Raw genomic sequence first — 25,065 nt, forward strand, 5'->3', positions numbered from 1 at the left:
ATAAGTGGGAATGGTATAAAATTATTACTCATCCCTATTTTCTTTACAGATTTGCAGACTTTTTGGACGTTTCATCAGTAAAAATTACGGTCCGTACTAAAGCTTGTCTGTAAGTCCTTAGTCACGCGTCTGCATAAGTTCTCAGCATCTACATTAAAAACAAAAAGTTATAATACAGTCACACAGTTGTAATATGGACACTCCCATAGAAGTGTATGGGGGCCTCCACCTATGCACTCTGCAAAACCATCCGCAATTGCGTCCGTAATTCTGTACCATCACAACTTAAAGGGAATCTGTCGGCTGTAATTCATGTTCCATATAGCTCACACGGTTTTAGGTCAAGAAGACTGATCAAGCTGGAAGCCATGTGATGCGCTCCAGCCAATGAAAAGGCTGCTGGTGCGCATGTGCACCAGCAGCCTTTTCTCTCCGCCATCGTCACAAGATGGTGCCCGGGAGAAGAGGATGGTGACGATCGTAATAGGTAATGTATCATTTCTTTAACTTCCGGGGGGGGGGGGGGCTTATATGTGTGTTACATAAGCCAATGAATTTTTTTTTGTGGGAGTTGTCCTTTAAAAATCCAGCCCATGTTCAGTATTCACACAGCTGAGGAATAGGAGACAATCTGCCTGGAGCATTCCTAATGATGAAGAGGGTGGGGAGGAGGGACGGAGGGGTGGTGCAAAGTTAGGGCACAGATACTCCCGTAGGGCACGGGGCTTCAAGTTTAAAAGTATTTTTCTAGGAAAATAACTGCATCACCTGCCGAACAGACCGCAGGACAGATCTTGGATTATAAGCAGCTATCCGAAGGTACAAGCGGTTTTGGGGGGGTCAGATTGTGGGTACAGAGTCACTTTAAGGACCCATGACATACTGGTACGCCAGTGGGTTCGGCGGTGCTATGAAGTGAGCTCAGGAGCTGCGCTCACTTCACTGCACGAAGGGAACGGCTGCGGCTCACCATTAACCCCTGCGGTGCCATGATTGCGACATTTAAAAGACAGAGACAGGAGCTTCACTCCTGTCACTGTCCGATCGGGACCACCGCAGTGTAATGTGGGGATACTGATCGTTATAACTGACTGCCGGGAGTCTCTTACAGGCAGGCTCTATGCATTGATCACAAATAACACTGATCAATGCTATGCTATGGCATAGCAAGGGTCAGTGTTACTGATCTAATATAAAAATGTTATAGTCCCCTAAGGGGACATAAAAAGTTTTTTAAGTTTTAAAAAACGCCATAGCCCCTCCCCCAATAAAAGTTTAAATCTCCCCCTTTCCCATTTGAAAAATAAAATCTATAAAAATAAACATATTATATGCGTGCATACCTTTCCGATCGATTATAATAAAACAATATTATTCCCGCACGGTGATCGGCGTAAACGAAAGCGGTAAAAACAATTGATTTTTTTTTTTTAACTTTTTATATAAAAAAAAAAAAAAAGAAAAAGTGATCAATACGTCCGATCTACACAAATATGGTACTAATAAAAACTAGAGATCATGGAGCACAAAATGACGCCCCATACAGCCGCGTACGTGAAAAAATAAAAGCGCTATAGGAGTCACAAAAGGGTCATCGTAATCACAGCTATTTGCAAAAAAAAGTTTTACTGTTAAAAACAAAACAAAACAGTAGAACATTAGAAAAGCTCTACAAACTGCATATCACTGTATTCAGACCGACCTATAGAATAAATATATCATGGCGGTTTTAGCGTAAACACAGAACCCCCCCCCCCAAATAAATAAATAAATACATAATGTAAAATGGTGTTTTATTTTCCCAATTTCACCCGTTTGGGGTTCCTGGAAAAACATTTACACACAAACACACAAACAGAAGCCGGACCAGTCATAAACACTAATATTAAACGTATCCAGCAATACTGATAGTGATATAATGGAGCGGACACTGTTACCACATACGTACAGTCAGATCCTGCCCCCTGCGCGGCCCCGGCGGACAGGAGGGTAACACGGCGCGGGTCCCGCCCCCTCACACTCGCGGGTCCCGCCCCCTCACACTCGCGGGTCCCGCCCACTGACTACAGGCACCAGCACACAGCTGAGCGGTGAAAGCCACACACAGCCACGCCCCCAATACTCGGACCACGCGCCAGGGCGCCGCCCCTCTCGCTTCCCATTGGTGGAGTTTCGGCCGGTTCGCGGGGCGGGGCCGCGAGGTGAACGCACTGAGGTAACCCCGATCACACCACTGGCAGGCGGAGGGGCGGGGCCTAGGCGGGATAACCGGCCTCACACGCCGCATTTAGCATCCCGGCCTCGGCTCATTCATTGGTCGCGGTGTCGCTATAGAAGACGAGTGCGGAACTCCACAGGTGAGCGGATGCGGCTGTGCGGTAAATGGCTGCTGCCCCGGGGAGGGGAGGAGATGCCATCAATGCAGCGACCGGGAAATGACAGCAACTTTGTGTACGGGGCTGCGGCCGGTAGACAGGTCTGCAGTGACGTCACTACGGGCTGGGAGCTGTGTACACGAATCTATGGAGACACGAGCACATGTCACACCTCTGCTTCCTGCTCATCCTGTACGTCAGGTGCGGTGACAGTGCGGTACCGGAGCCTGAACCGCATCCCTAAGGAGAAGCCACTGATGGGGGGGGGGGGCCTATCTGTACAGAGACCTGATGGGGGGGTCCTCTACCTGTACAGAGGACTGATGGGGGGGAGGTTCTACCTGTACAGAGGACTGATGGGGGGGAGGTTCTACCTGTACAGAGACCTGATGGGGGGGGGCCCTACCTGTACAGAGGACTGATGGGGGGCCCTACCTGTACAGAGGACTGATGGGGGGGTCCCCCTACCTGTACAGAGACCTGATGGGGGGGGGGGCCCTACCTGTACAGAGGACTGATGGGGGGGTCCCCCTACCTGTACAGAGGACTGATGGGGGGGGGTCCCCTACCTGTACAGAGGACTGATGGGGTCCCCTACCTGTACAGAGGACTGATGGGGTGGTTCCCCCTACCTGTACAGAGGACTGATGGGGGGGTCCCCCTACCTGTACAGAGGACTGATGGGGGGGTCCCCCTACCTGTACAGAGGACTGATGGAGGGGGATCCCCTACCTGTACAGAGGACTGATGGGGGGGGTCCCCTACCTGTACAGAGGACTGATGGGGTCCCCTACCTGTACAGAGGACTGATGGGGTGGTTCCCCCTACCTGTACAGAGGACTGATGGGGGGGTCCCCCTACCTGTACAGAGGACTGATGGGTGGTTCCCCCTACCTGTACAGAGGACTGATGGAGGGGGATCCCCTACCTGTACAGAGGACTGATGGGGGGGGGTCCCCTATCTGTACAGAGGACTGATGGAGGGGGGTCCCCTACCTGTACAGAGGACTGATGGGGTGGTTCCCCCTACCTGTACAGAGGACTGATGGGGGGTGGGGTCCCCTACCTGTACAGAGGACTGATGGGGGGGGGTCCCCTACCTGTACAGAGGACTGATGGGGGGGGGGGGTCCCCTACCTGTACAGAGACCTGATGGGGGGCCCTACCTGTACAGAGGACTGATGGGGGGGGGGGGTCCCCTACCTGCACAGAGGACTAATGGGGGGGGTCCGCTACCTGTACAAAGGACTGATGGGGGGGGGGGTCCGCTACCTATACAGAGGACTGATGGGGGGGTCCCCTACCTGTACAGAGGACTGATGGGGGGGGGGTCCCCCTACCTGTAAAGAGACCTGATGGGGGGGTCCCTGATATGTGTACAGACATAGTCCTCCACTCCTGGAAGCCCAGGTGTATCAGGCGCAGTGCAGCATCAAACTAATAAAATTTTATTTTAAAACCCATTAATCCCTGCGTGTTTCAAAGCCGAACCGGCTTCTTCCTCAGGTGCATAAGAAATGTACAGATATACTCTCTTTATATACTGTCACCAAGCAGAGATGACATGTGAGGGATGACTACTCCGTCAAGGATGACTACGGCCGAACTGTTTGGGTTCTTTTTACCACTGTTGAAAGACGAGATTAAAAGCCCAAAAGGTCACGTGTAACCCAAGATGGATGGTGAGGATGAAAACACAAACACGTCCCAAAAAACCTGAAAGTAGTCATAGATGGGACAGTATGGCAGCTCAAACGGGTATTCCCGGCCAATGAACATTCAGCTCGGCACCACTGTGTCCTCCTCCCTCATCTTGGGGGGGCGCTGCTGAGCTGAATCCGTTCTGCATTGCTTCGTCTCTCTGTAAAATTACACACAACTCCAGGTCCACAACCCCAGAGAGAGGGAGACACCGGAACCGCTCCTGAGGTCCCAACCAGCCCGACCACCGCTGACAGACGGAGACTGGTGGTCGGCAATATAGGCAACTATACAGGGAGAGAAAGGAGCCAAAAAACAAAACTAAGCAATTTTGGTAATGCAAAGCGTTTGTGAAATTTGTTACTAATACATTCTCTATCACGTAGTAAAAGGTTAGGTGAGGGAGTGCCCCTTTAATGGGTAAATATCACTTTCTAACACTTCTGACATGGGAGGCCTCATCCACACATCAGTTTTTGCAGAGGGTAATAAATGGCCGCAGTGTGGAGGCTGCCCGGGGACTTGTCAGGAAATGCTTCAGTAATAAACTAGGGGCACATAAATGGGGCATCCGGGACCCATTGACTTCTATCGGAGCTTCCCTTCTGCAAAAACAGACTGCATGCAGCACAAGTCCTACATAGAAACCTACGAGCCCTTTCACTGTCCGTAAATCAGGATCCTGATTTACGGACAGAAAAACCTGATGTGTGGATGAGGCCTTATGGTGACCTCATAGAGCAGAATCATAGCACAGCAGCGCTTCTGCCCACTTGTTTTATTGATCGATGGATCTCGCCACCAGGACCTCACTGGTCTAAATGTCTGATGTGACATTAATATTTGGAACTGGTGTCAGAAAGTTATATAGACTTGTAATGTACTTGTATTTAAAAAAAAAAAAATCTCCAGTCTTCCAGTACTTATCAGCTGCTGTATGTCCTGCAGGAAGTGGTGTATTCTCTCAAGTCTGACACAGTGCTCTCTGCTGCCACCTCTGTCCATGTCAGGAACTGTCCAGAGCAGCAACAAATCCCTATAGAAAACCTCTCCTGCTCTGGAAAGTTCCTGACATGGACAGAGGTGGCAGCAGAGAGCACCGTGTCATACTGTAGAGAATACACCTCTTCCTGCAGGACACACAGCAGCTGATAAGTACTGGAAGATGAGATTTTTTAAATAGAAGTAAATTACAAATGTTATGTTGTTGTTGTTTGTAGTCCTTTCAGCTAAGCCCCCCCTAAAGGGTGATGTTTGTAAAATGGGGTCAGTTCTCTGGGCTTTCTACTGAACTGGTACATCAGGGGCATAGTGTCCAAATACCATCCTGGCAGAATCTGTGCTCCAAAGGCCACTGACCTGCCGTGTGACCAAATAGCAGATTATATCCACATATAGGGCGCTGCTGTACCCCGCAGAACCCACAGTGTATGAAGTGTGTGTCTCTGGTGGCATGGCTGTAGAACATGCATTTCTGAGAAGCTGAAAATGTTCACAAAACTCCTCTATAAATGCCTTGAGAGGTGAAGCTTCCAAAATCGGGTCACTTCTACAGCCGGAGTCCTTCACATAGGGTGCCTTTACACAGACAGATTTATCTGACAGATTTTTGAAGCCAAAGTCAGGAATGGATTTGAAAAGAAATCTGTCTTTCCTTTATGACCTGTTCTGTGTTTAAACAGTGTTTAAATCTCTGTGTAAAGGCACCCTTAGGGTGCGTTTACACAGACAGATTTATCTGACAGATTTTGGAGGATAGATCCCAGTCTTTCCTTTATGACCTGATCCCTGTTTATAGTCTGTTCCTGGTTTGGGCTTCAAAAATCTGTCAGATAAATCTGTCTGTGTAAAAGCACCATTATGCTAAATTTACACAAGGCGATTATTGGCCCGATCGTACAATTAACGATTTCGAAGTAACGTTTTTTTTTTTTATAACGATCAGTGTTTAGATGGAACGATATATTGTACAGAAAATTCGTTTTGCGATCGCTTAAGCCTTTCTCGCACATAGGTAAAATCAGTGAACGACTGTTTACACGGAACGATCGGCGAATTTTTTGCGAACGACGATTTAAGAACATGGTAAAAGATCAAAATGAACGATTTATCGATCGTTCGCCGCGTTTACACGTACGATTATCGTTCGAATTCGATCGTTATTGCGAAAATTCGCCCGATAATTGTTCCGTGTAAACGTAGCATTACTCTCCGTGGTTGCCAAAGTGTCTGTGCTGATAGAATCTGGATCACCTGATCTTAGGGCCGTCCTACACAACCTGATAACTTGGTGTAATCTGCTTATCTGCTAGATCGGTGCTCGCTTACTGAGCCCATATACAGCCCAATAATCGTGCAGCAATGGCTGCACGGACATAGTTAGCGATGTCCATGCAGACCTTGTAAAATAATAAACTTTACATACCTCCCTGCACTCCCTGATGTCCTGTAGCTCGGCCTCTTACCCGCAGTGCCTGAAGTGACTGACTGCTCAGTTAGTCACTGGGACAGTGCCGCGGCCATTGATTGGCTGAGCGGCCTGTCACTTTAGACACTGCAGGGAGTGGGCTGAAGCTACAGGACATCAGGGAGTGCAGGGAGGAGGTATGTATAGTTTATTTTATTTTTCACACATTTCTCAGCTGCCGGTCGCACATAACTATTACATGTAGTGATGGGCACCTGGTGGCCATTGATTTTTAGGTCGGGACCTAAACACACGATCAGCCGATAATTGTCGCTATCGGCTGATCGTCGTTTTTATGACACGGAACAATGATCTGACGAATCGGCCAGATTCAGCAGATTATCACTTTGTGTAATAGGGCCCTAACTCATCCCCCCCCCCCCCCCCCCCCGTGTTTAGCTACTTAACCTGTGATTAGGTTTGATTTAACTTTGTCGGAGTGGAATACCCATTCATACCTTCTCCTTACAGAGTTCCAGGTTTTCTTATTATGTGGCTTGTTGGGTTTTTTATTTTTTTTGTTACCATAACGTGCACATTCGTCATCACTAGACCATGCTGGCTCTGACCCATAGCAAATGACAGGCCAAGATTTGGTAAACTGCCCACAGCAACCAATCACAGCTCACAGCTTTCAGGTCTGTTAAAATGAAAGCTGAGCTGTGATTGGCTGCTATGGCCATTTCAGACCAGGAGCACCAATATTTGATGATTCAGGACTGATGGTACTCGGCTCCTTCTAGTAGCCCTGTGGCAGTGGGTACTAAGGTAATAATATGGGGGTTAGTAGTAGCCATTGTACAGTGTAGTAATGGTTGCAACTAGAGATTTGCTCGGCAGTCGCCTTATACGCCAGCTGCCTTTGATCTCCGTGCTGCTTCACCCCGGGTTCCTGTAAAAGCTGGATTCAGTCCTGGGAAACTAGGAGAAGTTTCAAGCCTTTCCCACCGGGTCAACCAGGGTGGAGTGGCAGGGAGTCGCACGGAGGTCAAAGGCAGCTGGAGTATAAGGCGACTGCCGAGAAAACAAAAAGATTCACTTAGTTTGTAATGTAAATTTGCTCATCTCTAGTTGCAGTCAAATGGCTTCCACTACTTGTAAAGAGTAAAAAAAAATGAAAGTGTTTATCCAGCACTACAGAAACATGGCCACTTTTCCCCCTCTCTTATCTCCAGTTCAGGTGTGGTTTGCAAGTAAGCTCCATTTGCTTCAATGGAACTGAGTTTTACACCCCACCCAATCTGGAGATAAGAGAGGGGGAAAAGTGGCCATGTTTTTGTAGCTCTAGGTAACCCCTTTAAATATAGAGTCCACCAGTAACTTTTTTTAAATTTAAATAAGGAGTCCGGCCGTATGAGGCAGGGGTGTCCATTGATTCAATGGGTGTCCATTGATTGCTTTTGTCACACTGGGGGCCAGCAGGCCCGCCCCACTACTTCGTGCCCGGCTTATGCTTGGTAATAGACCGCAGCACCAGAATCCCAGCGCTGGCAACGGTCTGTCCATGTAAAAGACACAAAGTGATGTACCTAGGGGTACATTCTCTTTAAAAAGTGTTTTTAAAAGTATTACAAAGCCCCTCCACCAATAGTTGAAATCCCCTTCACCATTTTACAATTGACTAGACAAATAAAATATTATGACATTGTTCCCGCACAGTGAACAGTGTAAAGGAAAAGAGAAAAAAATAGCATTTTTATCACTATGTATCAGAAAAAAAATTATAAAAAGTGATCAAAAATTCCTGTATACACCAATATGGGGCCAATAATAAATATAGGTCATGGTGAGAAAAACAACCCTATGGGCTCATTCACACTGAGTAAAACAGGTGGAAATTTCGAGTGGCCTGTTGGGCCAATACCACGTCTTTTTTTTTTTTTGCAATTTAACTGACATCATTTGGACGTCTCTTATGTGCTTGAATAACGGTTGTTATTTTTAAAACAACGGCCAGTATTCCACAAATGACGTCCATTGTTTTGTTTTCTCGTAGTAGTACATTGTAGGGCCTAGTTTTTGCTGTCGCACAATGTACTCTTTCTCATCTGTGTAGCCTTATTCTCTTTCCGACCCTGCCTACACCGTGTCTCTAAATCATCTAGGGAGACGCATGTATACATTTTCACATATCTTTCATGCCCCTGGGATTTCTCAAGTTGACTTTGTATGAGCCTCGTTTTCCTTCATCTGTGATCTTTGTCTCTTTGTTTTGTACGGAATTTTTTATAATCTGTCAGCAGATCCAACTAGTCTGCTGTAAGAAATAAAATGCAGAAACAAGAAACTAATGGCATATACTAATTGTAGATGCAAGCTGTTTTAAAGGCTAAACCTGGTTTGTCTTTTACATTGTACAGTTTTACAGCCTCTCATGTTTTCTATATCTTTATTATGCCGTCCCGCAGAAACAATGGAAGAAGCAACGCCTAACTTAAAAACATTGAATCTGAATCATCATTCCCACTTCATCATTGGGTCCGTTTCCGAGGACAACTCTGAGGATGAAATTAGCTCCTTGGTTAAAGTTGATCTTCTAGAAGACAAAGAACGATCTTCTTCTCCAGCCTCCATATCGTCAGACACCCTTTCTGATATGGGATTATCAAGCTGTCAGGACAACCTTGCATTACAAATGCGGTATGTTTCTTTTTTCAAATCTTTTTATTAAATTTTCACAAAACTTACTTTGCTTTCCATGCCAACACTTCCATGCTGATTGTGACAGCTGTTTTGCGCAAGTGGCAAATTTCAGATAAAGGAAAAATAGAGGAGGGCACTCACCAAGATGTTGACTTCATCTTTTATTCTTCTTGTATCAAACAATGGTAAAACCGTCCATTGCAAGCTGTATTGGACGACTTTCCACGCCAACACCTCTTTGCTGATTGTGACAGCTGTTTCGTGCAAGGTACTTCTACAGGTTATCTATAGAAGCGCCTTCCACAAAACAGCTGTCACAATCAGCATGGTGGTCTTGGTGTGGAAAGCCGTCCAATACAGCTTGCAATGAACGGTTTTACCTTTGTTTGATACAAGAAGAATAAAGATGAAGTAAACGTCTTGGTAAGTGCCCCCCTCTGTTTTCCTCTTATCTGAAATTTGTCATTAGTCGTTGGCTCCTGAGTTGAGGAGCACCCCAATATCACCTTTACTTAAATATCCACTATGCCAACTAAGCAATAAACTTGCCTCCATTTTACAGTGTTCCATGTTATCCATTGTGCCGGTTGCTTTTTCTACTATTTTACCTCAATACCAAGACGTGGTTGTAATGGGGGGCATTAAGGTGGTGGTCTCCTCCTGGTCAGTGAGATTTGGTTCTACAAAATCTCTTGACTTTAGGGGCACTTTCATCCTTTGTTCTTTGGCACTCCAGCCCACCATCTGAAGTAGTACTTCCGCCATTGACTGTAGAATTGTTTTGCAATATACATTCTACTGGCAGGAAAGCGTGGCCCACCCCTCCAAATTTTTTATTTTTGTTTGCTTAGATCCGTGTTGTCAAATATAGTAGCCCATTTATTGAACATATTCATGCACAAAGGGTCAGCCCTTCTGTCTCCCAACATGGCATATAGGTAAGACAGGGTGGGGTTCGCTGGAGGGTTGTTAATCATTGACTCCATTTAAGTGGATTGTGTTAGTGGTGAAAGGTCTTTCAAACAGGAGGACAGGAAGTTGAGTATTTGGCAGTATGCTAAAAATGAGTACGTATAGAATATTCAGAACAGAACTCTGAGAACGGGAGCAATCTGTGTTCTTGGGGAAGAAGTCATGCTTCTCTCCACCAAACAAACATTGGATTATTTCTACCTTGGAGAAAAATACCTAGAGATGAATTTCAGGATTTTGTAAATTTTTCTAACCACCCTCTAGACCTCCACCTTATATGTTATCAACAGACTAAGTTTAATATTTTTCAGGAGTGCAGAGACTCTGATGTGTAAGAGAGCTGGCAAGGACCATGGAGACGCCAGGCCACATTACAAACTTTAGTTAGCATAGTAGCTTGACCCTTGTAACCAGTCTATACAGTGTCGTAATAGGCTAGCAATATTATATCTTCTAAATGATAAATTAATACCTCCCTTAGATTTGTGTAGTTACAGTTTAGCTATTGCTATGCGTGGAAGTGTATGTGACTGGGAGCCCCTGAGAATGTCCTCTCATAGAAACTAACATGCAATGGATCCGCAGCGAGAAATCCGCAGCAGATCTGGCCTGTGTGTTTGTAACCATTGCCAGATTTTGGCCAATGAGTTTGAGGCTATTCTGCACCTGGGCAGTACAGACTGATTGGACCCGCTGTACTGCGCATGTTTGGTGCAGTAAGTACGTAGGCAGGCCGACATGAGGGACTGTGCATCCCTAAATGAGGTCACAGCAATTATGCAGTCTAATCACGGCCATCGGCGTGATTACCACGCTGGAACGCCACGGGAACAGTGACTACTTGCCGGCGGCTCACCGCCCAGATGACTACTTTGGGGCAGTTTGCATACGGAGCGTCAAGTTTATAAAGTAAATTCTTATAAAGTAAAGGTATTATCTGCTCTGGCGACACTGCTCTTTAGGAGGTGGGCTTCCTTGAGTTTACCCAGTCGTATAATTTCCTGGAAGTTGATCCCACGTCGGCGATGGAAGTGTTGAAGATGGAGAAGTTACAAAACCGAGAGTAGAGGCTGCTGTCTGTGGGTCCTGAAACGTAATAATTATTCCATCTGGATAACATTTCTGGCCTTTTATATGACACCGCTTGTGTTTGTTGTTTGAAAGCTCTCAGTATCGTTGCTTTATCTGTGTAGTCCAAGTACTTTACAGTCACTTGACAAGGTCAATTGTTGCTCTCTTTCTGTGAAGTATTAGATGTGTCCGGGGTGCGGATATCTGGTCCTACCGATAGGCTTTCTCCGCCATACATATTCTCCCCATTCTCAAGATATACCGATCCATATGCATGTGGTGTTAACCCTGAGACAGAGTTGTGGTTCTTGTAGCAGTTATTAACCACCACTAGGAGCCTCCCTGCAAAGTGGTATAAGGTGTATAGAGAAACGTAGGTAACTTAGCTGTCCATGTTACACTTAATACCAGGGGTACTTAGTGAGTAAGTCCCGGGATACTAGCAAGGCAGAAATATGTGACAAGCTAGCACTACTCTCCTGCTCCCCACACGGCCTTCTCACCAGGCTCTATAAGATATAAGGCCCCAAGCAAAATCCAGTGTTTTGTAGGATGCAGGGCATGGCAGTGAGATCAGCCCCATCAGTTGGCCCCATTCTGCACACAGGTCTTTGTAGGTAGGTTGGGATGGGTATCGCAGCTACTGCCAGGGGGATGGGTTCCCAATGAGGAAGAGGAAATTACCTGCCCCACTGTACCTTCTGTTGGTCAGAGTTTGTCACCGCATGAGGCGGGAGATCAGGGCACTAATTCAAAATGGCGCCAGGAGTCATCCTGAACCTCTGCCGTCAGGTGCTTGGGGAGCTGCAGGGAAGGTCTGTGAAGTCTTCTGGGCGGAGAGGGGAGCCTCCAGTGGGCGCTGTGGGTTGGTGCAGTGCTATGTTATGTTGATGAGGCCACAGAGTTCCATCTCTGCATGTCCTCACATGGTGGTGCCAGAACCGGAAGTCTGTATGTTTACTTTTTGTTGATTTGTTTCCGCTACAGGCAGCCTCATAGTATAGGCCACAAAAGTGTTCAGTTTCAAAAAAAGATTAAGGTGGTCCCTCACGGAGACCCTAGCTGATCTTGATAATGAAGTATCAGTGCTAGAGATGAGTGAACCTGCCGAAAGTTCAAGTTTGCACATGATCCGGAGTGATTGGCATTTCAATCCCACTATCTGGAGAAGATGCAACCAGAGGACTGGCTAGAAAACATTGGTTTGCTCATATCTAGTCTGTGCCCACAGAAAAGCCTTATGCCACTTTCTAAAGTTTTTATGTCGGTTAAGACAAACATGACTAAAGTACGCTCAGATAGATGTCTGTCTTGGCCAACTGAAAAGTGATTTTCGCTATCTTTTGGGCACAAAGCCTTCATGAAATATGTTACCAAATGAAACCAAGTATGATAGTTTTCACTCTGAGCTCCCTGGGGGTGGGTTCACATTACAGAATCCGTGTGGATATCATCCACCCATGTAATAGACACAGCAGTTGGCCAATGGCAGCTGATCTCAGTCTTTCAACCTGTCGAAAAAGCAGTATTCATACCCAAGTAAGTCAACCAGTATGCACCGAACATTGGGAACATGTAGAAGAGACCTGAGAGCAGATTTCGAGACATGCCCAGAAGGATTAAAGCAGTGTTAAAAGGCGGATTTTTGAAATAAAATAATAAAAAATCTGATTTTTAGGAGCAAAACAGTAATAGTGCAGCAACATGACAAGGATCTGCATAACTAAGAGCCGTATTACATGGCCCGATATTCTATGTAAGCAAGCAACAAACTGGTAGAAAATAATAAAGCAATACTCCATGCTCCCTGGCTTCCTTCCATCCTTTAGGCTTCTCCCCGCAGCCACCGCTGCACTTCTAAGATGTCTCTGAAGTGACAAGCCACTCGGCCAATCACTGGCCGAGACGGGACAGAGCCATGGCCACTGATTGGCTGAGCACCCTGTCATTTCGGAGACCAGCATAGAGGTTCCAGCCACGGTTGTGGGGAACGGGGGCGGCACTGGATTTTGGGAAGAATTGTCTGTTCAGTGCTATGGTTAGCCACGTCCCCTGATACTTATATACATTGTATTATCCCTCTCCATAGACTTCAATGGGTGTTTGCCACCGACACAATGACTAAAAATAACACATTGTATTTTTAAACCACTGGCATATTTTGTAGGCTCATGTGAATAGCCCCTTAGATTAACATTATCTCTGTATTATGGATGCAAAATCTGCACATGTGGAGGTGGCCCTAGGATCAGAAGAACATAAGTGCATTGAATAAATTTACAAAATTACTTAATTAATTTTAGATATTGTTTATGGAAACATTTTAAATTTTAATTAGGTGTATATATATTTGTTATAAACTTTGACTTTCTTTAATATTTTGTTATTAAAGGGATTATCCAGCATTTTTTATACATGCATATAGAAGTGCATATATATATATATATATATATATATATATATATATATATATATATATATATATATATATATATAATATTATTATGCACTTTTGGAAAACATAATAAAAATGTTGTTGTTGCCAATGTCTCATGCTGACTGCAGCTCTGCTACGTTCGGGATGGACTCATCTGGGGAGTGACAGCCTGCTCAGCCAATTACTGCTCCAGACTGTTTAGCACTGTGGCTGGTAATTGGCTGAGCGGGCTGTCACTCCCAAGATGGATCTGTCTCAGAAATAACAGAGCTCCATTCAGCGGGGGCGCCGCATCAAGTCACCGGGGGAGTGCGGAGAGGTAAGCGTACCACATTTACTATGTTTACCAGCATTCCACTTTAATGCTACATTTGTCAATGTTTGTTTCACAGGCCTAGTATGTCTGGGCTGCATCTGGTCAAGCAGGGGCGTGAACGCAAAAAGATAGACCTGCAAAGAGATTTCACTGTGGCTTCACCTGCAGAATTCGTCACTCGTTTTGGAGGAAATAAAGTTATTGAAAAGGTACATACCCACTATGTTCACACTATTTAAAATACGGCTGTATTTCATAACAACGGCCGTTGTTTCATAAACAACAGCCATTATTTGCCCAATAACAGCTGTTGTTATTTTTTTACATAGTGTGAACATGGCCTTCACGAGATACTCAAGTTTTTGAAAACTTTTTTACTTTGTTCCTTTATAACTCTAGATAAATACATTATTAGAGTGACTTGTATGAATACTTTCTGTATTGTACAACAGGTGCTTATTGCTAATAACGGTATAGCAGCTGTCAAGTGCATGAGATCAATTAGGCGATGGTCCTATGAAATGTTCCGAAACGAGAGAGCAATTCGATTTGTTGTCATGGTAACCCCCGAGGACCTGAAAGCAAATGCAGGTATATACTACTCTTTTATTGTTATGTTGTGTTTTTCTTGATCTCCTTTAAATCCCCATTTATTATACCTAACTAGCTCTACTTCATACACTAAGCCCCACTGCCTGCGCTTATATTCACCGATATCGGGCCCAGTGCACCAAACGGGCCTAATGGCAGATTAAGAAAACGGAGCAGATGGCGGGAATTGGGCGGCAGTTTAAAAAATGGATCACAATTTCTGATAGCTGACATTACATTGAGACAATGAGGCAGGTGAGATCCCGAGTGGAGTCCGCGGCAGGGGTTCCGCTCGGAATTTCCGTCTGATCTTTTATGGTTACATTCACACTGTTTCTCCACTTATACTCGTATACAAGAATCCTCTACTTCAGATGGTATAGGGCGCCAGCTTTTCTTTTTGACTACACTGTTGCGCCCACGGAAGAATGTTGGTGTTGTGGGAAGGAAAGCCACGTTTGTTGGCCATGTTCTAACATCCAGGTTGGCAAAACATGACACATGAAAGGTATCTGAAATTGTGGTCTATTTTTTAGTATCAGTGAACTAGGGGTGCTGTGTCGCCTCCAGTGCACTGAGCGGGCCCCATTGCAGATGGAGAAACCTGGTGCAGTTGATGGGAATTGGGCGGCTGTGAGAAAAATTAACCACACCACCGCAATATACGTACCGGCACCGACCCAGTGATCTAAAAAATGTATTTCCATTGGAGAAGGGGTGTATTTGCTTTAAACTGAGCTAAATGAATTGATGAGTGGAACTTAAAATGTACTTATCATTTAAACAAACTTCTGACATGTCAGATATATCTATTGCAGGGGGCTGGGTGCTGAGACCCCCGCCGATCGCTAGAATGAAAGACCAGATGTGCTCTGCCTCTTAATTTCCCCTCTAAACTGCTAATACGGTCTATGGTTATCATGGAAGTCTGTAGACTTTCTGGTAGATGAAATGGCTGGAAGTTCCATCAACTGCTACTTACAGCAGTTCTAGCAGTTTAGCACTTGATGGAACTATAATAGAAGCCTATGGAACTTCTAGCAATTCCGTCTACTAGAAGTTCCATAGGCTTCCATTACAACCATAGACCACTTGCATTAGCAGTTTAGAGCGGAGATGAGAGGCAGAGTGCTGCTAAGTGCATCTGCCCCTTCATTCTATTGATCAGCGGGGGTGTAAGCACCCGGACTCCACCGATACAAACATCTGACATCTGGAGTATGTTTAAATGATAGGTATTCTTTAAAGTGTAACTTATAAAAAACAAAACAAAAAAAAACTTTTGACCTATTACAGAGAGATGATTAGTCCGGGGTCCCTCTCTTCTTAGACCCCTGTCAATTAACTGAAGGAGCAGGGAGAAGTGTGCCTACCAGCAATCCCCTTCCAGCTTCCCTGGATGGCTCCATAGATTTACAAAGGTAACATCCAGAGAGGTTGAACAGAGATCACGGTGAGCTGGGGAGTGAAGTGCTTTAGCATGTGCTTATTCAAGCTTGTTCTGCTGATTGGCTGGGGTCTCAGTGCGGAGACCCACATAATCAGACACTTTAAAACGACTATTTACCGGCATGTAGCCGCCCCTAAACCACTGGTACCACGTTGCACCTTGGCTATTCCCCCATTCCTACCCGTCTCATGAAGGATCATGTTTCACTTCTGGGCAGCAGGTGTTCATTTCAGTTTAGTTAGTAGAGGAGTGGCAGATTGATGTGTCAGTATCAGGTCTGTGTGGGGTGTGATATTACATGGAGCGATTATTTGCCACATGAGGCAGATGTCCTCCTGTGTAATAGAGCCAGCAATATGCCGACGAGCAAGCTAGAAGGTCCATGTGTAATAAAGCCTTTACCTTCCACCCTACAGATTAAAGTAGGGACACAGGGTTAATAGTAATATGCTATACATATATATAAATATATATATATATATATATATATATATATAAGTACTCCTTATTGACAAATATAGATTTGTGTTTTGTTTTATTTCAGAATATATTAAAATGGCCGATCACTATGTACCCGTTCCTGGAGGGGCGAATAATAACAATTATGCCAACGTAGAGCTTATTCTTGATATTGCGAAAAGGATTCCAGTCCAGGTAAAATTTGCGTGTTTGCATTTATTTAGCACCATTATCTTTGTATGTCTCTTAAAGGGGTAGTGCGGCGGTAAGCAATTATTCACAAAATAACACACATTACAAAGTTATACAACTTTGTAATGTTTGTTATGCATGTGAATGGCCTCCTTCCCCGTGTTACCCCCCCCCCCCACACACACACACCCCCACGCTAGACCCAGAAGTGTGGTGCATTATACTCACCTGATTCATGTCGAACATCAATTGTTTACTAAAGCCTAAGAGACCCACCACAGAGCGAACAATAAACCAGGGATTTAAAGGGGTAGTGCGGCGCTAAACATTTATTCACTAAATAACACACATTACAAAGTTATACAACTTTGTAATGTGTGTTATGTACGTAAATTGCCCCCTTCCCCGTGTTCCGCCCCCACCCCGGAAGTGTGGTGCATTATACTCACTGCATTACTGTCGACCCCGGCCGCCATCTTGTCACAATGATGTAATCTTCGGGAGGCCGGCCGAACCGCTGCAGCCGTCCCTCATGCCAGCCCCCTCTGCCGCGTCATCAGCAGCTCAGACGCGATTGGCTGAGCATAACTAAGCTCAGCCAATCGCGGCTGAGCAGCTGATGATGCGACAGAGGGGGGCCGGCATGAAGGAGGGCTGGTGCAGTCAGGCTGGCCTCCCGAAGACAACGTCATTGTCTCCAAGATGGACACGGGGAAGAGGGCCATTCACTAACATAACATACATTACAAAGTTGTATAACTTTGTAATGTGTGTTATTTAGTGAATAATTTTCTAACGCCGCACTACCCCTTTAACTCTAGAGTTAAAGCGTAACTGTCATATATATATATATTTTTTTTTATTGCAGAAATTAGTAGTATAAGCGATTTTAAGAAACTCTGTAATATGTTTCATTAGCCAAAAAAGCCTCCTTCTGTACTCAAGAAGCAATCTCCCAGCCCCCCCCCCCCCCTGACTTTTTATCTGTGCATTATCAGGCAAACACGTCTTCATTACAGAGAAGCCAGTGAAGACGGGCTCTGCTCTCCCATTCTATCCTTATGGAGGGGGGAGGGGCTGAGGGAGATGAGGGAGCAGGAAGAGGTGACATGAAGGTCAGCTGTTTGTAGACTGTCTGGGCACCTAAAACACAGGATTCTGGGGTCAGAAAGGTCAGTGCTTATCTATGAACTTACTGAGAGAAGATTGCAGGGTGTTGTGCTGTGCAGGACTGCCCCGTGCTCAGTCACTCCTAACAGCCCCTCCCCTCTCCATAGCCACATAATGGAGACAAAAATCCTGCTGCTTCTGCAGTCAGGGGGGAGGCTGGGAGATTGCTTTTTCAGTACAGAAGGAAACTCTTTTGGTTTATAAAACCTATTACAGAGTTTCTTAAAATCGCTTGTACTAGTGATATTTAATGTTTTAAAAAAAAAAAAAATAACCCTGAAATGACAGTTACGCTTTATTTGGTGTTTATTATAGATTTGTATTATATCAGTATTTATCTGATTATATTGAGTATTTATTTTTTGTTTAATATCTCTTTTATTTACTTTTTTCACATATTTAAGAATACAAAAACACCAACATAACATAACAAAATAACATATACACAACATAAATATATTACCAACCTCATCACCTTATCTCCCTGAAACTGATCTTTGGTCCCTAAATGTTCTGATTGTTCTCCTGATTATTAATATGTTCTGCTATCAATTCTTCCATTCTTTAAATATTATCTACTTCTCTAACCCAATCATTAAATAGAGGGGTTTCCTTTTTTTTTCCAATTACGGGCAATCACAGTTTTAGCTGCCACTAAGAGGTGCCCCAATAACTGCCTCCTATTTAATGGTACACGCTCCGGGATAATAGATAACACAGCCATTTTAGCTTCTCCCAGTACATCCACCTCTGAAATCCTTCCATAGCTCTCATACAACTTTTCCCAGAAAGTCTGTATGTAGCATGTATGTAACATATTGCCCTCCCCAATTCTGCATCGCCAACATCTATCTGATACTGTTGAAAACATTAAATGAACTACTGTTGGGCACCTGTACCATCGAGCCAGAACTTTAAAGTTTCTCTCCTGAGCCATACGTGCGATAGGCATTTTATGTATCATATTAAAAGCCCCATACCATTCTTTTTCTGTAATACTATCATTTATCTCCTCATCCCATATCCTTGTATACCCTGGAAGGCCCAATGTCTCTGCCTCTAATATTACAGGATATATCATAGACAATACGTGGGACGGTGGAGACTGAGACAGGAAGATCTTCTCCAATATTGTGTGTGTGTGTGGGGGGGGGCTCTAATATTCTCTCTAACTTCCACCGAGTCGGCAAATGAGTTGAGTTGATGACGTATCAACCAAGATAATGGTGTCTCTAATCCCAAGGATTGTAAGATCTCCATATCCATACCTGAAGTGTGACATGTAGCAGTGTTTATAGTATATTATACCAGTGTTTATTATATAATGTATTATAGCGGTGTTTATTGTATGTTTATAGCCGTGTTTATTATATAGTATTATTATTATTATAGCAGTGTTTATTATATAGTGTTTTATAACCAATATTAGAGTTGTATAACATTGATGCCGATTTAGACTAGGGTCACACTGCGTTTTTGCAATCCGTTTTTTTTTCATCCGTTTTTCCATTTGACTTTCACTGTAAAAAAAAAAAAACAGATCATTTTTTTTTTTAACGGACACAAAAGTAGTGTCAGCTACGTTTTTGTGTCCGTAAAAAAAAAAAACGGATCCTTTTTGATCCGTTTTTTTACAATGAAAGTCAATGGAAAAACTGATCAAAACAGATGCACACAAATGCATCCGTTTTTTGCAAAAACGCAGTGTGAACCTAGCCTTGCTGCTAAATCTAAAGCCTATGTTGCTATTGGAATTGGAAGCTCAGACAGCAGGGAGCAGCACAAGTGCTTATTGAGTACGTGATTATTTATTTTTTTTATTTTTTTTTTATCCTGACCCCGAGTGTTTTGAACATAAAAACATTTCTCCTGGACACTCTTTGGGTGTGTGTTTGGCTCTGGTTAGCGTATAGACTGAATTATACATGTAATATTTTGCAATGCTTTTAGATTATGAAAATGCTAACTTTAGAATAGTTTTGTTTTCAATTTGCAAATTCAAGTTCACAGTGTAAGGGCCGTATTAGATGGCCAAACATTTGCTGTAAGCGAGTGCTGATCTGCTAGAGCCTGTTACCCGGCCCAACGATTGTGCAGCATTGGCTGCAAATAAATATAGAAAATAACAAAGTTATACTCACCTCTGCTAGAATAGATCTGCTGATCTGCAAATAAATATAGAAAATAACAAAGTTATACTCACCTCTTCATGCTTCCCGGTGCCCTCCTGCCTTTTCCCTGCTCACCACAGCCGTTGCTAAAGCTTCTGAAGCCGGCCAGTGATTGGCTTAGCGTCCTGTCACATCAGACTGCTGCGATGAGTGGGGAACAGGCAAAAGGGAACCGTGAAGCCTGGACAGGTAAGTATACATATTTGTTGTTTTCTTTACACTGTAGTCAGCCGTGCATTGCTATTACGTGTAGCGATATGGCTTCTCTTTTTTTTATTATAGTCTGGCTTTAGTTGTTAACATTTGACCGCATTTTTTTTTAATCCTAATGTATATGTTGCAGTTAAACGATTAGAATCCAGGGACTTGATCAAATACTGGAAAATGATGGTGGCACGCAGGGCAGGGCGTACGGGACCGGAGGCGGACTGGGAGCGGAGCGGCACACCTTCAGACAGGCGTGCGGGGGCATATGGGGAGTTGAGCGGACAGGCTGGGGGAGCAGGAGGCGCGTAGCAGGGGAAATGAACAGAACTGGGAGCAGAGCGGCAGACCGGGGGGAGCAGAGAGTCGATACGGTAGGGGAATTCTATGTCTCAGGGGGAAATGATAGAGTTCATTCCATCGTTTTGCTGAAAGGGATCAGTGATTTGATCAATTACCTAGGAAATTGATGGAACAGCGCGGTCATTTCATCATTTCTTGGGATTTAATCAAATCCCTTAGTGATTTGATCAAATCCCTGATTCTATCATTTCACTATAAGGAAGGGGCATACACACTTATATATTTCCTACAATATATAGTAAATGGAGTGAAGTGTAAGGTTTCTTGATCACCGTGTTATGCTGGAGTCCTTTCTTTATAACCACCCCAATGTATATCACTTCTTTCTATAGGCGGTATGGGCCGGATGGGGTCATGCCTCAGAGAATCCCAAACTACCGGAACTTCTCCACAAAAATGGCATTGCTTTTATGGGTAAGGACACAGTAGATATATTGATGTAGTTGTACAAGAGAAGGTAAGCAGCCCTAAATATAGCTGTACGTATTGGCAGATGCCAGTTTTTATGGTGGACTAAGCAGTCTATCAAATGTGTATGATGTCTGCCTGTGACTAAATCCGGAAAGTGGGAGATCAGGCATGTTAGATCCCAAATGTCTGATCCTTTTGCTACCTTGGAGGTATGGGCCACCTGACAGCATGTTATTGGCTGACCTGAGCATGCATGGCGGAGTTGTGGCCATGTATAGATGGCCAGCTTTAGTTAATTCAGTAATTAAAGAGTCAGGTATTTTAGGAATTAATTAAAGGGGTAGTTCAACAAAAAAAAAATCTTTCAAATCAATTGGTGCCAGAAAGTTTGAGAGATTTGTAATTTACTTCTATTAAAAAATTTCAAGCTTTCTAGTGTTGTATTCTTTCCAGTGTGACACAGTGCTCTCTGCTGCCACCTCTGTTAATGTCAGGAACTGCCCACAGCAGGAGAGGTTTTCTATGGGGATTGGCTGCTGGTCTGGACAGTTCCTAACATGGACAGAGATGGCAGCAGAGAGCACTGTGTCAGATTGAAAAGAATTCACCACTTCTTGCAGGACATACAGCAGCTGATAAGTACTGGAAGGCAATATTTTTTCATAGAAGTAGGCACTTTTAAAATATAAAATGTATTTATTTTTGCTGAAGTACCCCTTTAATTTTATTGAAAGTGACATAAATATGAATAATAAAATATAAATGGATTTTTTATATATATTAAACTTTTTTTTCGACTTTGGCCATTGGCAACAACGGCCGTACTTTATGCAGCGTGGAACATTGCCTATTCCTCTATGGGATCCCGGCCGGAGTTTATACAGTGCCGGAGTGTATACATGCTGGGCCGCAAAGAACTGACATGTCAGTTTTCTGCAGGCCGCAATTCAGTGAATTGCGGCCGTAGGAATCCCTGTCAGTTCACACAATGAAGCGAGCGGCTCCGGACGCTTGTTTCATTGTGTCCTATGGGCCGTTCTGATGCGGCGCGCAATGATGGGCCCGCATCAGAACACTACGGCCATAAAGATCTTTTACAAAGTGTGAACATAGCCTTAGGCTGGGTTCACACTACGTAAAAAACACGGCCGTATTACATACTAATGGCCGTTGTTTGCGCAACTACATCCGTATGAAATATGGCCGTGTTTTTTACGTTATGTGAACATAGCCTTACACTGATTGAAACGACATTGAGTAAGACCAAAAAAGTTCTACATAATGGAGAAATAGATGATTTGGTGATTCTTCATTATGTCAATCTCATTACAGGTCCGCCAAGTCAAGCTATGTGGGCATTAGGCGATAAAATTGCATCCTCAATTGTTGCCCAAACAGCCGGAATTCCAACACTACCGTGGAGCGGCAGCGGTGAGAGAAGCAATCTACAGATCAATCATATACATATATATATATATATATTTGTTATAAAGCTCTAGGTCTACAAAGTGTGACAGAAAGAAGCCCCTAATGCCAGTTTGAGCATGGCCTAAGGGTTATATTAGACCTATGGTGCGTTTACACAGAGAGATTTATCTGACAGATCTTTGAAGCCAAAGCCAGGAACAGACTATAAACAGGGAACAGGTCATAAAGGAAAGACTGAGATTTCTCCTCATCTCAAATCCATTCCTGGCTTTGGCTTCCAAAATCTGTCACATAAATCTCTGTGTAAAGGCACCCTTAGTGATTTTTAACAATTAACAATAAACGATCGCAAACAAGATTGTAACCTGAAATTGTTCACCACAATACACAGAGTGATAGTTGTTAGTTACAGTCGTTGCTACAATCGTTTACTCCATGTGATCCCAGCAACTGAAGGAACGATGTGGAATTACAGCGAACAATTAATGGTGATTTTGGTGTCCGCACCAATGAACGATTTCTCATTGGTGGATTGATGGTTGTCTGTGTGTACACAAAACAATTATCATTTAAATTAGAACGATATAACGATAATTCACACAATAACCGTCCTGTGTAATAGCACCTAATTGTTTCCTCCATCATGGTGTAAAATAAAAGCAGTGTCCAGTTCCCTGCATTCTCTGGTTACTCTGTGTGTGTTTGTGTGTGTGTATATATATGTATGTATAAATATATACATACACACATCTTGTTAGATATTAAAACTGGGCAGTGATTGGTTGTTGAGGGCAAATGACAGTGACACTGCCCCCCCCCCTCTTTTTGCAATATGACTTTTCTACTCAGGTGTAAAGGGTAAATTTAGCAGTATTCATGCCTTATTTTATATCACATGTCATGGTGCTTGTTCCAGTAAAAGTGATCTTTTATTATCTGCGGATTGTGGTACCTGGGCAGGTCTTCAGATGGCACAATCCGCAGATAATAAAAGATCATTTTTACTTGAACAAGCACCATGACGAATTATATAAAATAAGGCATGAAACTGCTAAATTGACCCTTTACACCTGTGTAGAGAAATCGGAATGCAAAAATGGGGTGACAGTGTAACTAAATCTTGGCCAGTGATTTTATTCCACTGTTTGAGGTATTTAGCTATGTGTTCAAGTTCTACTAGTATAAACTTTTTAGTAAGGGGTTGTCTTCTTGTCCGGATAGTTGTTTTTATTTTTTTTATCCCTATAAGGATAAAAAAGATGTAGTCTCTTTTTAATATGGCAACTTAAAGTGACTCTGCACCTACAATCCGACCCCTCCCCAAACACTTGTACCTTCAGATAGCTGCTTTTAATCCAAGATCTGTCCTGGGGTCCATTCGGCAGGTGATGCAGTTATTGTCCTAAAAAAATACTCCCGTTTGGCACAGGCTTCAAGTTTTAAAGTATCTGTGCCCTAACTTTGCACCCCTCCGTCCCTCCTCCCCACCCTCTTTATCATTAGTAATGCCACTGAAACATTTTCTCCATGTTGAACATTGCACAGGTGACTTAACGATCCGACCCATGTGCCGTGCTGACACAGGTGGGGAATAGGAGATAATCTGCCTGGAGCATTCCTAATGATGAAGAGGGTGGGGAGGAGGGACAAAGGGGTGGTGCAAAGTTAGGGCACAGATATTCCCGTTTGGCACGGGGCTTCAAGTTTAAAAATCTTTTTTTAGGACAGTAACTGCATTACCTGCCAAACGGACCCCAGGACAGATATTGGATTAAAAGCAGCTATCCGAAGGTTCAAGTGTTTGGGGGGGGGGGGGGTGAGATTGTGGGTACAGAGTCGCTTTAAATTCCCATTGTATACAGGGTTTTCATATATCCCATTCAACATATTTCTCTTCTAGGTTTGAAAGTAGACTGGCAGGAAAGCGATCTGAAGAAGCGCACTTTAAGTGTGCCACAGGAGGTTTATGAGAAGGGCTATGTCATAGATGTGGATGATGGGCTCAAGGTAAGATAGTTTATAATGCTGATAAGCTTATAATAAAGTTCTGCTTACAATGCTTTATATACCATCAATATGTAAAAGAATATTCATACATATTCATGTTTCCCAGGGAGCAATGCACCTAGGATTTCACTGCATTGAGCGCTTTCACTTGCAGCCGGCGGTGTCATCTTTGTCTGGTCTCCCTGAGATCAGCGATCTGTTTCTCTTATATATCATCAGGCTATGTTTCCCCTACATACTAACAACGGCCATTTTTTTGTGAACGGGCGTTTTAAAACTACAGCAGGAATTAATGATCATGAATATGTATTCTGGCCTTAGTTTTACAACAACGGCCATTGTTTGTGCTTTCTGTACATAGTGAGAACATAGCCTCATAATGTACTAAACATGCAGTGGATTTTATTTTACTCTTATTCCCTAAATTTCTTTGACATTTTGAAAGCGTGTATTAGTTTCATTGTGGTTATCTACTCAAAACGCTTAAAGGGAATCTCTCAACTGAATTTTCTTTTATTCTAATCTGTTTCTATTTTCTGTAAAAAAAAAAAATTATTTAATGTTTTGTAAATTGTTATGAGGGCCTCCATATTGCCTGGGCTGTTCTAAACAGCAAGGCTCATGGACATAGACAACA

The 25,065-nt window shown here is 43.7% G+C and overlaps 1 protein-coding gene across 1 annotated transcript in view; it reads left to right on the top strand.

Moving 5' to 3' along the window:
• Positions 1 to 2,184: 2,184 nt before the first annotated feature.
• ACACA (acetyl-CoA carboxylase alpha) overlaps positions 2,185 to 25,065 on the top strand; it is a 220,232-nt gene continuing 197,351 nt past the window's right edge. The window contains exons 1-8 of the mRNA XM_069971462.1: positions 2,185 to 2,357; positions 8,952 to 9,183; positions 14,059 to 14,191; positions 14,435 to 14,573; positions 16,568 to 16,677; positions 20,915 to 20,996; positions 22,326 to 22,424; positions 24,322 to 24,428. Coding sequence (XP_069827563.1) covers positions 8,957 to 9,183; positions 14,059 to 14,191; positions 14,435 to 14,573; positions 16,568 to 16,677; positions 20,915 to 20,996; positions 22,326 to 22,424; positions 24,322 to 24,428 — 897 coding nt within the window. The 5' untranslated portion in view covers positions 2,185 to 2,357; positions 8,952 to 8,956. The remainder of the gene's footprint in view (positions 2,358 to 8,951; positions 9,184 to 14,058; positions 14,192 to 14,434; positions 14,574 to 16,567; positions 16,678 to 20,914; positions 20,997 to 22,325; positions 22,425 to 24,321; positions 24,429 to 25,065) is intronic.

Source organism: Dendropsophus ebraccatus, chromosome 5 (assembly GCF_027789765.1).
Source record: "Dendropsophus ebraccatus isolate aDenEbr1 chromosome 5, aDenEbr1.pat, whole genome shotgun sequence".
Lineage (NCBI taxonomy): Eukaryota > Metazoa > Chordata > Amphibia > Anura > Hylidae > Dendropsophus > Dendropsophus ebraccatus.